Below are 15,958 nucleotides of genomic sequence, written 5' to 3' on the forward strand. Positions count from 1 at the left end.
GACACTAAATGCAAAGCTTTGATCAAACGTACGCAGACATGAGAACATAATACAAACTTTCTTTTCTTTTGCATTTAGGTACAACTAGCTTAGTTCGTCTCCCTCTTACCCATCTATCAAAAAAAAAAAAAAGTAAGAAGTTGCAGTTGAAAAGAAACCAGCAACACCTCTAAAGCAAGTTGGATTCAGGCTCCGTGAAACCGCCAAGCCGCTCCTCAGCTTCAGTTTGATGGAAATGAAATATTTAAGTCATCAAGTGAACTTTTTCTTTCTTCTGTCTGTTCTTCAGCTGGACCACTACCCGCTATTCACCTACACCCTGCCGGAGGCCTCCGACACGCACTTCAACCTGGTCAAAAGCATCTTCCTGGGAAAAATCTTCGGTAAGTGTGTGTGCGTGTGTGTTTGTGTGTGTGTGCGAGCGTGTGTGTGTGTGTGTACAGGAGATTCTGAAAAGTGGCAGCACCAGTGGAGAGTTGCTGGAGCACTTCACACTTCTTCTTGGTCCTCACCGTGGACGTAAAGCACACACCTGAGATACAATTGGACATATATCTCCATCAAATAATAAAAAAAGGATTTCAATTCTGATTATTATTTCTAAAAGAAGCATTAGAGTGGCACACAGGTTAAAAGCCTTAGTTCTGATTTAATTTTATTCGCCAAAACAGTTGGAATGCTGTGTTCAGTCAAAATTTGCTTCATCAGACCATTTCAAACCCTCCTCAGGGCATTGGAATTGTGCTTGGATCCATTTCAAATGGAGGCTGTGGCAGCAGTTTGGATCCTATGGATGTGGTGTCCTGTTTACTCCGCAGGGTTTGAAGCCATGTGCACAGACAGGGATCAGTTATTCCTACTCAGCACCTGTGGGTGCAGTCATGTGACTGACCTGCTGCTAATGAATGGAATTCATTTAGGTCATTTATTTATTCATTTATTGATCATTTTACTGACACAACTTTTGAAGCTGCCAACATCGATTTCAAAATAAGAAAATATTTAACATTTGACATGTTGCTTTTCGTTAGCCTAATAGCATAATTACCTGGTGATATGTGCCTAACTTGACACTCCTACCACTGCTGCATCACCCGGCCTTATTGCCCGTGTCCTCAGCCAGTCAGAACACATTTTAGAGTCCAAAGTCACCATATGCCTCAGTCATCTCTTTGACGAGGGCATTTTTGACGCAACACACAAAGATTTTCCAAAAGCATTCAAATATGACTTCGGAATTTATGCTATTAGGCTAACGTTTTGTACAATTCTGGAACAAGTTCTCTGGCTCCCAGAGAGCTTTGAAGTGGTCGGAACGTGTCGGAGACTCCTGTGTCTTTCTTGTAGAAACGGGACAGATCGATCCCATCCTAATTGAACGCTACAACACACCGGGTTTTGTGGGCTGCCTGTCCAGAGTCCAGCTGAACAGTGTGGCGCCGCTGAAAGCCGCACTGCGCTCCAGCATGACGGCTCCCGTCGGCACCCATGGTATTCTGGTCCCGTCCAACTGTGGCGCCTCCCCCCTCACCATCTCACCCTTGGCCTCTGCCTATGACCCCTGGCACATAGAAGCTGGTGAACACACACACACACACACACACACACACATTTTAAAAAAGCAGTGTATCTCAGAGTCATAGGAATAACATATACCGTAAATTCCAGACTATAAGCCGCTACTTTTTCCCCAGGCTTTGAGAACTGCGGCTCATAATACGAAGCGGCAAATATATGTTTTTTTTCTTTTCTTTTCATGCCGCCAAAAACATTTGGCCTCGTAACATTAGACCAATAAAATTAATAAATGGTTCACAGAGGTCCAATGAAATTGTACAATAAATCAAACACACTTACACTACAAAATTACATTTAATTACAAATGAATTAAATCACCTTCAATATGGAAAACGAACGACAAAATGCATATGATGCAGCTTTTAAATTAAAGGTGATCAATGACTTTTCCAGGTAGGCTTCTGTCTTTTTTTTTTGTCAGCCGTGTTACAGGCACTGTTTGAAAAAAAAAAAGCATTTACGGCAGTATTTGTGCGTTACCAATAGGTAACGTGTAACATCTTTCTGTGTAAATATATCATATTACAATGTGGACACCCGCAGCTTATAATTCGGTGCGGCCTATACAAGTAGAAAATGGATTTTTTTTTTTTAATTAGAGGGTGCGGCTTATATTCAGGTGCGCTCTATAGACCGGAATTTACAGTATTTGCTTTGTCCACAGCTGGAGCCGTTTTCCCCTTCAAAGAAGAAAAGGCAAGTGATGATGGTGTTGATGGCAACTCGGCTGTAATCGGAGGTAAATGTGATTTAAAGGTTCTCCATGTTGAAAGAATGGTGTATATACATTACAAAAGAATTAAAACATCACAACAGAACGCAGTGGAATACAACAGCTTTCATGTTAAATACAAACAGTTTCTGTACTGTGCAGCTGAGCTGTACAGCTGAGACACTCAGAGTACAGACCGGGTTTCAGTTTGCATCAGTAACATGTGAGTCACTGGACCGGAGGGCCGAAGAACCAACGGCCCCCACCAAACCAACACACTGCAGGTTCTGTTTTAGAGAAGCAACTGGAGGATGGACTTTGGAGGTTTTCTGTGTGAGAAATAGCAGGCAGGCTCAACCCCTCTCACAGCTGAGAGAAAGTGTCTGAGACATTCTGCCAATAATTGGAACTTTCTCTGATTGTCTCATACATGCGAGTATAGCCACAACCACCACACAACGTTGTCTTTGTTTCAAGAGAGAATGGGGATCATGATTCTGTTCAAGCGGAGCACAAATATGGCTGCAGCTCAGGGAAGAGCAGTCGCCCACCAATAGGAAGGTCGGTGGTTCCACTCCGGCTTCCCCCAGTCGAAGTGTCCTTGGGCAAGACACAGAACCCCATGTTGCCTACCGATGCGTCCATCGGTGAATGAATGTGTATGAATGGTTAGAAAGCACGTAGTTCTGTACAGACCTTAGACGTGCTGTGTGAGTGTGTGTGAATGGTGAATGTGGCATGCAGCGTTAGGAGTGGTCAGCTAGACTAGAAAAGCGCTGTACAAGTACAGTCCATTTACCATGTCGTAAAACTTTCAAATGAACATTTAGTCAGTACAGTCCATTTACCATGTCGCAAAACTTTCAAATGAACATTTAGTCCACTTTTCAGTCACAATTTCGGACTTGTTTGCTGTGACAGAAAAAGCTGTGAATGAGAGCACTTTTATTGGGAATTTGGTTGGATTGAGATACAGTATGTGTGAACGCGAGGTCTGAGAAAAAGCACTACACACTAAATGAATGTGGGCCTGCTGGGTTGTTACAGACCCAGTTGAGTCGTTGTGTGAACAATTCAGCTGGGGCAAACTGGGGCAAACTGGGGCCACGTTGAGTTGTGAATTCGACATCTGTATATTTTAGGGCTGGGACTTTAGCGCGTTAATTTCGATTAATTAACTACACACATATTAGCGCGTTAAAAAAAATAACGCATTTTAATCGCACACTATAATTTAAAAATTTTTTTTTTTTTTAAATACAGACTGATGGAAGCGTCGACAAGAGCGTGGTTGTGTGCAGATTATGCAACAAGGAATTTGCGTATCACCGCAGCGTATCAAGCCTCAAATATCACCTCAACGCTAAACATGTAGCAGCTAGCGTGGAAGCTAACGGGGGCCCAACGCAGCTTAACATCCAAGATTCTATATACTGTGTTTTCATGCATGCTACATTCAGATTTCAAATAGGGATATGTTCTGTGTTTGTTGAAATATTGTTGAAAATGTTAATTTTCTAAAGGATAAAGTATATGCGATTAAAATGCGATTAATTAATTTCAAAGCCTGTAGTTAACTCGATTAAAAATTTGAATCGAGTCACAGCCCTATTATATTTTACAAGCTGTACTCTTCTTAGTTTTATTGATATAGCGCCAAATTACAAAAAAATGTAATCTCAAGTTACTTCAATGATGCAGCCAATTAGAGTTCAATTGATTGTAATCATAATCCAATCAAATTCGATTAATCCAATTCATATAGAACCAATTCAAAAACAATTTCCTAGCTAAGGAAACCAACAGATTGGACTGAAACTTGTCTGAAACTGTAACACCATTCAAAGGATATCTGTTGGAACAGGGAAACACTAGTTAATGACCACAATAATGTCACATGTACATGGAGAGGAAAGAGAGCGTGTGTGTGATAAGGTGACGGTTGAAGAATACACACCTGGAAGAACAAAGCCTCTTCCCTGTATAAATGGTTTACACCCCCTTTGCCTGAGGTCTTTTCTCATCAGGAACGCTGAGTGGTGAGGACTGACCTTTTCATTGCAACGAAAATAAAAACCTTGGCCGGCCGGCAAAAACGACAAAGATCTCTACATTTCATTTCTCATCAGAGGTATTAGGAAGCAAGGGAAGCACTTTTTTCCACGACAAAGTGCAAATTGGTGCATGGTGCAAGGATGATACACTGAAGTCCGGTTTTAGCTGTTTAACACAGAGACAGCCTGAGGGAAGAAACTGTTCCTGTGTCTTGTTGTTTTGGCGTACAGAGTTCTGTAGCGCCTTGCAGAAGGGAGGAGTTTAAACAGTTTGTGTCCAGGGTGTGATGGGTCTGCAGAGATGTAACCTGCCCGTTTCCTGACTCTGGACAGGTACAGATCCTGGATGGAGGGCAGGCTGACACCAATAATCTTCTCTGCAGACCTTATTGTCCGTTGCAGTCTGTTTTTTTCCTGTTTGGTGGTTGATCCGAACCAAACGGTGATGGATGAACAGAGAACAGACTGAACAATGGCGGTGTAAAACTGGATCAGCAGCTCCTTAGGTAGGTTGAGCTTCCTGAGCTGCCGCAGGAAGTACAACCTCTGCTGGGCCTTTTTGATGGTAGTGACTGTGTTGGTCTCCCACTTCAGGTCCTGAGAGATTGTGGGGCCCAGAAACCTGAAGGATTCCACAGCAGACACTGCGTTGTTGGTGATGGTGATGGGTGGCAGAGTGGGGGGGCTTCTCCTAAAGTCCACTGTCATCTCCACTGTTTTTAGCGTGTTCAGCTCCAGATTGTTCTGACCACACCAGCAGACCAGCCGTTCAACCTCCCGTCTGTATGCAGACTCATCACCGTCCCGGATGAGGCCGATGACTGTTGTGTCATCTGCAAACTTCAGGAGTTTAACAGACGGGTCTCTTGAGGTGCAGTCGTTGGTGTAAAGGGAGAAGAGCAGTGGGGAGAGTACACACCCCTGGGGGGCGCCTGTGCTGATGGTCCGGGTGCTGGATGTGATGCTCCTCAGCCTCACCTGCTGCTTCCTGACAGTCAGGAAGTTTGTAATCCACTGACAGGTGGAGGAGGGCACAGTGAGCTGGGTGAGTTTGGTGCGGAGGATGGCTGGGACGATGGTGTTGAACGCCGAACTGAAGTCCACAAACAGGATCCTGGCGTACGTCCCTGCAGAGTCGAGGTGTTGCAGGATGTAGTGCAGTCCCATGTTAACGGCATCATCCGCCTTATGGCCCCATCCCAACCTCTGAACTTCCATGAAGGGGTCTTTACCCCCTTTTCCCTAACTAATCTCCTTTTAGGACAATTCAGGAGAGAGTTCAGACATATTTCTTGACAGTGGTTGAAGGCTGTAGATTGTTAAAAGATTGTTGGCTACTTGGTGGAATGAATTCTGAAAAACACTTAGCTTATCGTGATGTCGTAGCGTGGCATGAGGGGTGAGAATCAGGTTATCAAGGTAAAGATCTGACAAAGAGACAGGAGCCTGGAAACTAAACAGGGAACTGGGTGATTGTAAGCGAGTGCAGCTGGGGACAATGAACAGGAGATGTGCGTGAAACTAATGAGCAAACACAAACTGTGGGGAAGACGGTCAACTAAACCCAAGACATAAAACCTAAAACATGATAAGACTACAAACATGGGGAAAATCCCATGGGCGTGACAGAGATGAATAAAAAGAATTCCTTCCTAACACTTCTTCAGGCCAAATGTAGCAAAAGAGACTTTTTAATCTAATATAAAGCTGAATCGCTGCAGCAGCAGGGAAATGAAGCAAAGAGCCGGTTCAACTCACCAATAATCCATGTGGCCGGAGAGGGGGTCCGAGGTTGACCACTTTACTCACAAAGGGATTTTTAATAAGGACTATATTCTGTGTGATGGCTCATGGAACAGCATCTCCTACTGACCACTCATTTCCTTTCCAGGCATCGTCTCCATGGTGATCTTCACCGTCCTGTGCATCATGGTGATCGTGATCCGTCACATGTTCCGTCATAAAGGCTCGTACCACACTAACGAGGCCAAGGGGGCGGAGTCGGCAGACTGCGCTGACGCCGCCATCATCGTCAACGACCCGGCCTTCACCGAAACCATCGACGAGAGCAAGAAAGAGTGGTTCATCTGAGCCCGGGACCAGCAGATGTTTGTAGTTTTTTATGCTTAGGGGGGTCCGTGTATGAGCAACTTATTTTAAACTGTGGAGGGTGTGACAGCACAAGGCACAGACCACCTGGCAGAGCTCATGGTGGGCTCTGCTCATCGGAGGAAACGGGACCACCTTCCCTCACAGGCTCGGACCAGGAAGTGTTCAACAGATTCACACGCTCGTGCATATGGTTGTGAATACATTTTCAGTTGATCTCAATTTCTTCATTTTTAATGTATTTTCATAAAAACTTTTTTTATTTCTATTTTCATACATGGTCTCTATGGTTTGGTGTGATATGCTGGTGTTTTTACATGGATCACTGATGGTGATGAGTGATAATAATGAATGATGACGTTTGTGTGCAGCATTCGGCAGAATTGACTTTTTCTATTGAAATTCTGTTTGATCATCTGCCTCATTTTAACATGTATGTGAGTCGGCTTCAGATTGAGCATTTTGTGTGCATGTGGACGGGTTTGCTGGTGTCACCACGACTTTCCGTGTCAGTCTTCTTTTTATTCTGAACCCATAGAACTGGAAGTCTTCATGATTGGCTCTTTTCCTGACGAATTTAGGGGTCCAGGGGGGGATTCTGCTTAGGAATCAGCTGTGTCCTTCAACTCCCTATCTCAGGTTGTCAGTTTTTAACCGTGTTCTGGCACTGCTAACACAACCCAGTTTACACAAGCCCTTTCAACATGAACACAGGAACATTTTGCATGTGTTGTCCTGCGTCATCTCACCGAGACTGAAACAGGACTCGGTTTCTCTCCCTCCACCCGGTACGGACACAGGAAGGGAATGAGTTCAGCACAGCTTAGCATGGGAGTAACACATGTTTCTACCCTCACTTTAGGGGATTTTATGGTTTTCCAAAAGAAATTGTGGATCCACATGGAGTGGAGTAAGATTTAAGAAACTTTGGCAGTATTAGCTCACATGAAAAATTAATGACAGATGACCTAATTTCTCCTTTTCTTTTATTCTTCCTCTCACTTTGTGGCGACTTGTCTTTTTGTTTCATAGCATAGTCTCCACCTACTTATTAGACCACGCAGCCTGCTTTCTTACTTCAAAGCAGTGGATTGAGTTTTTACAGATGCACAATTTCTTATCAGCAGCCTTTTAAAAGTTGGTTTCAGATTAGCTTTCCAAACGGATGGATTGGCTGGTTTTTCTGTAGCGTGGTGTTTGTTTGGCATCGCCTGTGTTTGCTCGTGCTGGAGCAGGTTTTACCCGAGGAAGACTTGCTGCTGTCTTACATCCGTCAGGTTCATCTGAAACTCATTTTTCAAACGTTTAAATCGTCTCGAGCAGGTTAACATACCGTTTTTTTTAATGTTACCGGTAGCATAAACCTTCCAGGAAGATCAAATTGTGCATAAACTGTTGACTGGAAAAAAACAGACTCTCGTGGAACACATTTAATAACTTTCAGATGTACATAAAAGACTCTTGTAAAAATGCCTGAATTTAATGAAGATGACGTTTCTTCAAAAGAATGTTTGTTCCCAACATACTCCCCTATAGCTTACTTCCTGACATTTGATTGTATTGCATTTGTATTCCTTTGATTCCACGACTGAGCAATGGCATGCTGTTTGACACTGAATGACAAAGGTCTTACTGTTGGATGAGCCATCGTAGCATCACATTGCTTTTTCTTTGTGTTCGATGTAGAAAACTGTTCTTTTTATAGTTGATTTCTCGTTCTTTCTACTTTTGTGCTTATCTGAAAATATATGCCTCTTTAATGAAAGACCAGTAAAGGAGAAATACCAATCCTACACCGAGTGATGTTTCATTGTTAAGAAACTTCAGACTGATTGAAAGAAAGATGAAGTGTTGGAAGAAAGAAAATGGGAGAAATGCCACCAGCTCATGACAGAAAAATGATGATGATACAGTGAGGAATTAACTCTATGCTATATTTTGGCTAGATGTGAAGAACTGAAAGTTTTAAAAAAAATCTTTTTTTTTTAAACTTTCAGCTGAAAATTATTTTCTTTTATAGTCCAAGAAAAGATTCAGACAAAAAATGATCCATTTATCAGCCTATTACCAATGACTCGATAATGTCTGAGCTGCATGTAACCTGCAAGTTTCATCGAGCAGAATGAAGCACGTTCTATGGACTCTAGGTCATACCAGCTGACGTCTTTGCTGAAGGTTTATTTCTTTTCTATTCTTTTTCTGTTTTGATCAAATGTATTCATTCTAAAAAGAAACAGCCAGACCAGGGGTGCGTTTCACAAAGCAGGTTCAACAAACTCTGAGTCTATTCCTGATCTCTGAGTTGATCTACTCTGAGATAGAAAACTCTGAGTTTTCGGTTCCAGAAACGCTGATTTGAGTGAGTTTAATCAACTCTGAGTAGGTTCACCTTGAGTTTAGCGTGTGCACCACAACTTTAAAAAGCCAGCATCAATGGAGCCCCGATTCGACGAGTCACCATGGCAACGGGGAAGAGGAGGGGCTACTTTTTTCACCAACCTGGAATTGGAAATCTTAATGCGCTCATACGGCGAGTTTCAATACGTTTTTAGAAATAAGTGCAACACGGCTGCAACAGCAAAAGTGTAAGTTTAAATGTAGTCCTTTGTAATCACAATATTATTACAGGGAAACTGCTTGAATGGTAGCCCATTCATTTATTTCATTTAGGTGCAATCCCGCGGGGGAGAAGTGCACTTGGCAGCAGTTTAAGATGAAATATAAAAACATTGTTCAAACAGGTGAGACCTCGGCATGGAGGTACCTCATTCTGATCATGTTTTACACTGTAAAATAAATATTAAGTGGCTATTTGACTGTGCAGTTATTTTATTCCCAACATAATGCTGTTTTCACACACATAAACTATGTCTTCTCATCTATATCATGTTCTGTTAAATACTTATGCCTATTTAAACTAACACAGACTTCTACTGAGCCGTAAAACGGGTGGTGGCCATCACCGCCACCTCTAACGGGAGGGCAGTGGCTGAGGGAATCCACCCCCAAGACACGAGTGCCTTTATAAAAATTTAATAGGCCTATAGATATCTTTTTTAAGCCTATTCATACAAAAATGTATTTGCCTTTTATTTTTTTCTTTTCTTTTGTCCCAACAAAATTCTGATGGTGCCGCTCAAAAAGATAATTGTCTGTAAATGCTAAAACATCTATTACTACGGTAACTGACCGTGAGGTTAAGTTACCTCTCTTTGTGAAACAGGCTAGAGTTACCCCTCTTTCTCGGGGTTGAGTTACCTCCCTTTGTGAAACGGAAAACTCAGAGTTTCCCTCATTTCAGGGTTAACCTACTCAGAGTTTTCACTAAACCTGCTACGTGAAACGGACCTCTCATCTTCGAGGCTTTGCCGAGCAACAGGTCAGATTAGTAACTGAAGCAAAGACAGTAAGTAAATCACAAAAGACCTGGAGCTGAGGAGGATAAGGATCAGGCAAACTCCATCCATTTTCTATTCCCGCTGAATCCGTCGGTTGGGTCGAGGACTGCAGCCTATCCTGGCAGTCATCGGGTGAGAGGCGGGGTACACCCTGGACAGGCCGCCAGTCCATCACACAGAGACAAACAACCACACACACACTCACACCTAGGGACAATTTTAGAGACACCAGTTAACCTAACATGCATGTTTCTGGACAGTGGGAGGAAGCCGGAGAGAACCCACGCATACACGGGGAGAACATGCAAACTCCACACAGAAAGGCCCCAGCTGGTAGTTGAACCTGGAACCCTCTCGCTGTGAGGCGACGATGCTAACCACCACACCACCGTGACTGATCACATGACTGTAAAAATGGAGCCACCCAAAGGAAACTGAAGTAAAATCCCCAGATTTTGGCATTAGAACCAAAGTAATCTGAACAATGATAATAAAGCTGTGCCACATTATTATCGTATGTTATTGTTGCATTATACTACCACTTTTTAATACTACTGATACTTCAAACTACAATGCGGGACGTTTCCAAGCTTCAAACCCTTTCACCAGGAGTGGGGTACGCTTTTTGTCTATGCTCTTTGGCTTCCCTTAAAGTTATTGGATGGAAGACCACCGTCATAAAAACAAACCTCCATCTGAGCTCTGAGCGTGCATGAGGTGACATTGGAATAAAAAAAACAGGAAGAAACCTCCATCAGAACCAGAACCAGGAAGGGTGCCCATCTGTCTTTAAATGTTTTTAAATCTTATTTTATGTGATGGATCTGCACAAAATAGTGTAAGTTGGTGAAATGAATGAGAAAAAAAAATATATAAAAAAAAACTGAAAATTGGCTTGTGCATATGTATCCACCCCCTTTGCTATGAAGCCCCTAAAAAGTTCTGGTGCAACCAATTCCCTTCAAAAGTCACATAATTAGTGAAATCAAGTCCACCTGTGTGCAATCTGAGTGTCACATGATCTGTTAGTATAAACACAGCTTTTCTGAAAGGCCCAGAGGCTGCAACACCATGAAGACCAAGGACCAAGTCAGGGTTGGGTTATAAAAAAATATCCAAATCTTTGATGACCCCCCGGAGCACCATCAAATCCATCATCTTCAAATGGAAAGAACACGGCACCACAACAGACCTGCCAAGAGAGGGCCGCCCACCAAAACTCACAGAGCGGGCAAAGAGGGCATTAATCAGGGAGACCAAAGGTAGCCCTGAAGGAGTTCCACAGCAGAGACCACCGGTCCATAGGACCACAATAAGCCTTACACTCCAGAGCTGGGCTTTATTTTTATTAGAAGATATTATAAGAAGGCACGTTTTGAGTTGGGCCACTCCCCAAACGTATGGAGAAAGGTGCTCTGGTCAGATGAGACTAAATATTTTTAATTTTTTTAATTTATTTCTTTAAATTTCAAGATGGCGGCGCGTGTACCAGCTGTGGTTTCTCTCTCTCCTGACAACACGACATCTTTGTATGTGTTCGTCGTGCTGTGCCGACCAACATCTGAGGCAGACTTCCAGCCGTGAGTTTCCCATCAATGATTCATGGTGTCGGGACGCTGCTGTGGTGAACAAGCACTGCTCGCCACCAGTGGAGCTCATAATCCTGAAGTGTCGGCCATTCTACCTGCCGAGGGAATTTACAGCCAAGACAGGGCAGGGCAAGTTTATCTGTACAGCACCATTCAACAACAAGGCGATTCAAAGTGCTTTACAGAGACATTAAAACAGTAAAAATAAAAAGCAGGATTTAAACAAAAAAAAGAAAGAAATAAGAACAATAGATAAAATCAGTAGTTAAAATGTGATTAAGTTTTGAGCTTTATTCAAACGCAGCTGAAAATAGGTGTGTCTTCAGCCTGGACTTAAATCCACTGAGTGTTTCAGCTGATCTGAGGCTTTCTGGGAGTTTGTTCCAGACATGTGGAGCATAGAAGCTGAATGCAGCTTCTCCATGTCTGGTTCTGACTCTGGGAACTGATAGAAGACCGGACCCAGATGACCTGAGGGGTCTGGAAGGTTCATACTGGGTCAGGAGCTCACTGATGTATTCTGGTCCTGGACCATTCAGAGCTTTATAGAGCAGCATCAGAACTTTAAAGTCTATCCTCTGATGGACAGGCAGCCGGTGTAAAGACCTCAATCAGTACTCACAATCAGAAGGAGGGACTCCACAATACAAGTACAACACTTACCCTCCTCCACAACAGGGTCCCCAACAAGCCCCTCCACACTCAGACCCACACCAGAATTCTTGGCATCAGGCCTCTGGCTCCCGCCAAATGCCAGAATAGTGTGTCCCAGGACTAACGGCAGGTGACTCACTGTGTTGTAATGACTTGTTTCTTGAGCCTCTAGTTAAACTAACAGTCAACGGCCAAGACTATATGTGTATGATGGACACAGGAGCCAGGTATTTTCTCTCCCTTCGTATCACTGCCTGCTGCCGCCTGCTGCGCCTGTTACGGTGTTTGCTGCTCGGTCTGCACTTCGGTCTGCACAGCAGGCAGTGATACGAAGGGAGAGAAAATAGGGCCAAGCGATTGTGAGGTCTGACTTTTTCTGGAGAACCATTTTGTGATGCAAATGTGTTACTCTTTTGAACGCATATTGTTTTGAGAAGCAAAACGCAACCTTCGTAAACGCCACGTCATTGAGAAGAAATGGCTGCTTTCTTGATGCTGTGCTGCTCCCAAAATAAAATCTGACCACAAACATTTGTGTCCTGCAGCAGAGAGCAACACAGGAGGAGAAACTGCAGTGGAGCAGTTCGGCAATTAAGGGGGGTGGATGATAAAATAATGAATCATGGTTTACTAAAACTTCTCAAGTTTTCCCAAAGATTCTGTGTGAGTCTTTCTTCTTTGGTCTTTGTTCTGTGTTGTCTTGTGTTGATGTGTTCTCTCGATGGTTTGAAGTTTTTCCACAGCAAAATAAGTTGATGTTACTGCATTTCTAATCAATGCTGTACAGCAGGTTGGTGAGTACTTTGGTATTATCCTAAAACATGGTTTATATCCACCGGCCAGTTGCTTTATGTTGTTTTATCTTATTTGAATTCAATTTTTTGGTTTGTTTGTTTTTGTTTGGGGTTCATATGAAATATTAATTGGGCATTAGGATTGATTCTGTCAAAAAGACATGTCCTGAATGTAGAACATTGTGAAAATGACATGTTGCATTGGTGTGCTGCTCGGTTTGTTCTCCTGCTAACATTAATCCACAGATTCAGAACCACTACAGGACCCATAAGCTTAAGTTCTGGAAGGCCCATCATGCCAAGATGATGGTCAAGACCCCTTCGTGGAAGTGCAGTGCTCATAACCTCTCCTTCCGAGTTAGCTCCGGATCAGATTGCTGAACGGATGTTCAACCAGGAGGAGAACCAAGCACCAAGCAGTGACAGGATTGGACCAGAAGAGACTGAGCTGCACTATACGACCCTGCACATGGTCATCATAAAAGATTTTTACTTAAAAGAAATTGTAATAATCACAATTTCTCAACAGGGTCATATGCTCATATTCACGTCATGGTTAAATGTTGTGTATCGTTTTGTGCTTTGTGATGTTCCTTAGGTTATTTGTTGTATATTGTTTGGTTTCCAGAATACTTTTCGTTGAATCATTTAGTTAATTCCTCTTTCATATTGTTGCTGAATCATTTTAAGTTTAGAAATTACCAATCATAACCAAACATAAGTATGTCCATTGCCATTGGTGTGACTCGGCTGTTCGGAGCGGGACCTTAGGCACTGAAAGGTAATGAGGTGGTCGGACACCAAGCGGAAATGGGGCCATAGGAGAATTTTCCCAGATATCAGCCAGCGGGTTTTTCACTCCTACTACAGTTCAAAAAGAATCTAAAAACACATCTCTTCTCCATGTCCTACTCTTCTTAAACCCACCCCCCCGGCCCTACCTTTCCCCCCTTCTTTTCTCTTGTTAAGCGACGTTGGGTACCCTGAAAGGCGCTATATAAATCCAAGTTATTATTATTATTATTATTACTATTCGCTGCGAACAGTGGACGATCCTGATGTTAAAGGTCTTAAACAATGTTTGAGTGTCAAAATTTTAGAATTTTTTTTGGTAGCTTGGTTAATTATTGTTATAATCATTGTATTGTTGTGATGGTACTTATGGGTGAGCAGGGCCTTGACACTGCTCAAACCACATAGTTTTGGGCCAGAATGAACGAAGATTCCACACAGGTTGGGTTCGGGGCCACATCCACACAGGATAATATCGAGAAAGATTAAAACATTTATTCATTGCAGAGTTCTGATCAGTTGAGTAATGAAGGTTTGAACTATTCTAGGAAAGAGGTTGTGTTCCCTGCATCATGATAAACACTCCTGATATAGACGGTTTAGCTGACGCATTACAACTGTTTTACTATTTCCACATGCATGTGCAATGAAGACGTGCCTGCTGCTGATGAAAGCAAAGAAGAACAGCTTCCACATAAAAGCTCACATAATGAAGGTGGATCAAAAGGGGGATAACCATAGATATGTATAGAATGGCTAGATGTGTTACGTCTGAGTTTAGAACGTCCGCACAAGTCGGCCATCTTACCACAGGGTGAGATGTCCGGGAGACATTCAAACCTGAGGTAACCATAGTTACGGTAAGTGATCTGCTCTGACGCTATTACTCTTATCTCGCAGAAATCTCAACGATTTTACACTGTTTGTTTTCTAACAAACGTAATTGCCGTGGTAATAATTCTGGATGATTGAATATGTTGAAATGGCACACATTCAGTACTTTACATACTAAAAGACCCTGTGCGATATTTTATTTATTCGGTCATCTGTGCAATAATTCACGTCACTACTGTGCAATATCTTATCTATTTATGGTCAGACTATGTGCATACAATGTGTAATTAACACAAGTGTAGTGCAATATAGGCAATAACTCAACCATAGTGCTATAACTTATACAAAGTAAAGAGTTAAATAAAATATCTTGTATAGCCTATATTCTTTTTTACACTTTGTTTTAGATTATTCTATATTAATTATATTTTAATTATATATTATATGAATTATTCTATATTATACTGTATTTTAGATTTATAGAGATCCTATGTGTGTGTTTGGAGCTACTGGGGACTTGAATTTCCCTGAGGGAGTCATCCCAAGGGATAAATAAAGTTGAGTCATGGGTCAAATAAACCTGAAATATTGACGTTTTTATTTAAAAAAATAAATATGGACTTCGTCTGTAGTGTGATAATTAGCTTACTACTTTGATGTTTATAATAACCTAAACGTTTGAGAATTAAGCAAGTTATGTCTTGAATGTTGAATGTTTCACGATCAACACAATGTTGTCGGCGAGAGAGCTGCCTGTGGTAAGATGGCCGCCATCTGCGGACGTTCCACTCCGTTGCCCAGCAACGCGGACGAAACATCTAGCCATTCTATACATATCTATGGGGATAACAAAGTTCCCACCTTCACATGTGCAGCCAGTGACCCACCCAAAGGCTCCAGTCAGATGCTTCATCACTGAGTGGAATGACCCGGAAGTATCCAAGTAACTGCCATGATAAAACCTTCAAATTCTCTAAATACAAAGGAAAAGAGTCCTTCATCATTTCCTTATCACAGTGGAACGTGGTTCCTGAAAGACAGAAGATAAATCCCTCACTTTCTTGTTGCTCTCAGTAAACACTCGGTGACATTTTCCAGCTGTAGTACCTGATTTGTGAGGACAGGAGGGGGAGCAGTTATTTCCTTCTCCTTTTTCTGATGGTCCACCTTGATCATGACTCTAGTAGTGAGTGTGAGCAGGGCCGCTGACAGGTTTGGCTGGGCCCGGGACAAAATTCTCTGAATGCCCCCCCCCCGTAGCAACCCACCCACACCCACCTCTACTTTCCCAGTCTCTCATTTATTGCGGATAAACCAAAAGGATTATTTACCACTTTGCCTGGATATGGATATGGACTGAGTGGAGTTATAGCTTTCAAAATCCTACCACAATAAAACTCACACTATTTTATTCATTTAGAGCTCAAACTGCACATTTCATCAA

The 15,958-nt window shown here is 42.5% G+C and overlaps 1 protein-coding gene across 1 annotated transcript in view; it reads left to right on the forward strand.

Moving 5' to 3' along the window:
- The window catches only part of cntnap2b (contactin associated protein 2b), a 63,174-nt gene extending 54,928 nt beyond the window's left edge, over positions 1–8,246 (forward strand). The window contains exons 22-25 of the mRNA XM_075484198.1: positions 290–383; positions 1,348–1,578; positions 2,243–2,317; positions 6,236–8,246. Coding sequence (XP_075340313.1) covers positions 290–383; positions 1,348–1,578; positions 2,243–2,317; positions 6,236–6,435 — 600 coding nt within the window. The 3' untranslated portion in view covers positions 6,436–8,246. The remainder of the gene's footprint in view (positions 1–289; positions 384–1,347; positions 1,579–2,242; positions 2,318–6,235) is intronic.
- Positions 8,247–15,958: the final 7,712 nt, after the last annotated feature.

The sequence above is a fragment of the Odontesthes bonariensis genome, chromosome 14, assembly GCF_027942865.1.
Source record: "Odontesthes bonariensis isolate fOdoBon6 chromosome 14, fOdoBon6.hap1, whole genome shotgun sequence".
Lineage (NCBI taxonomy): Eukaryota > Metazoa > Chordata > Actinopteri > Atheriniformes > Atherinopsidae > Odontesthes > Odontesthes bonariensis.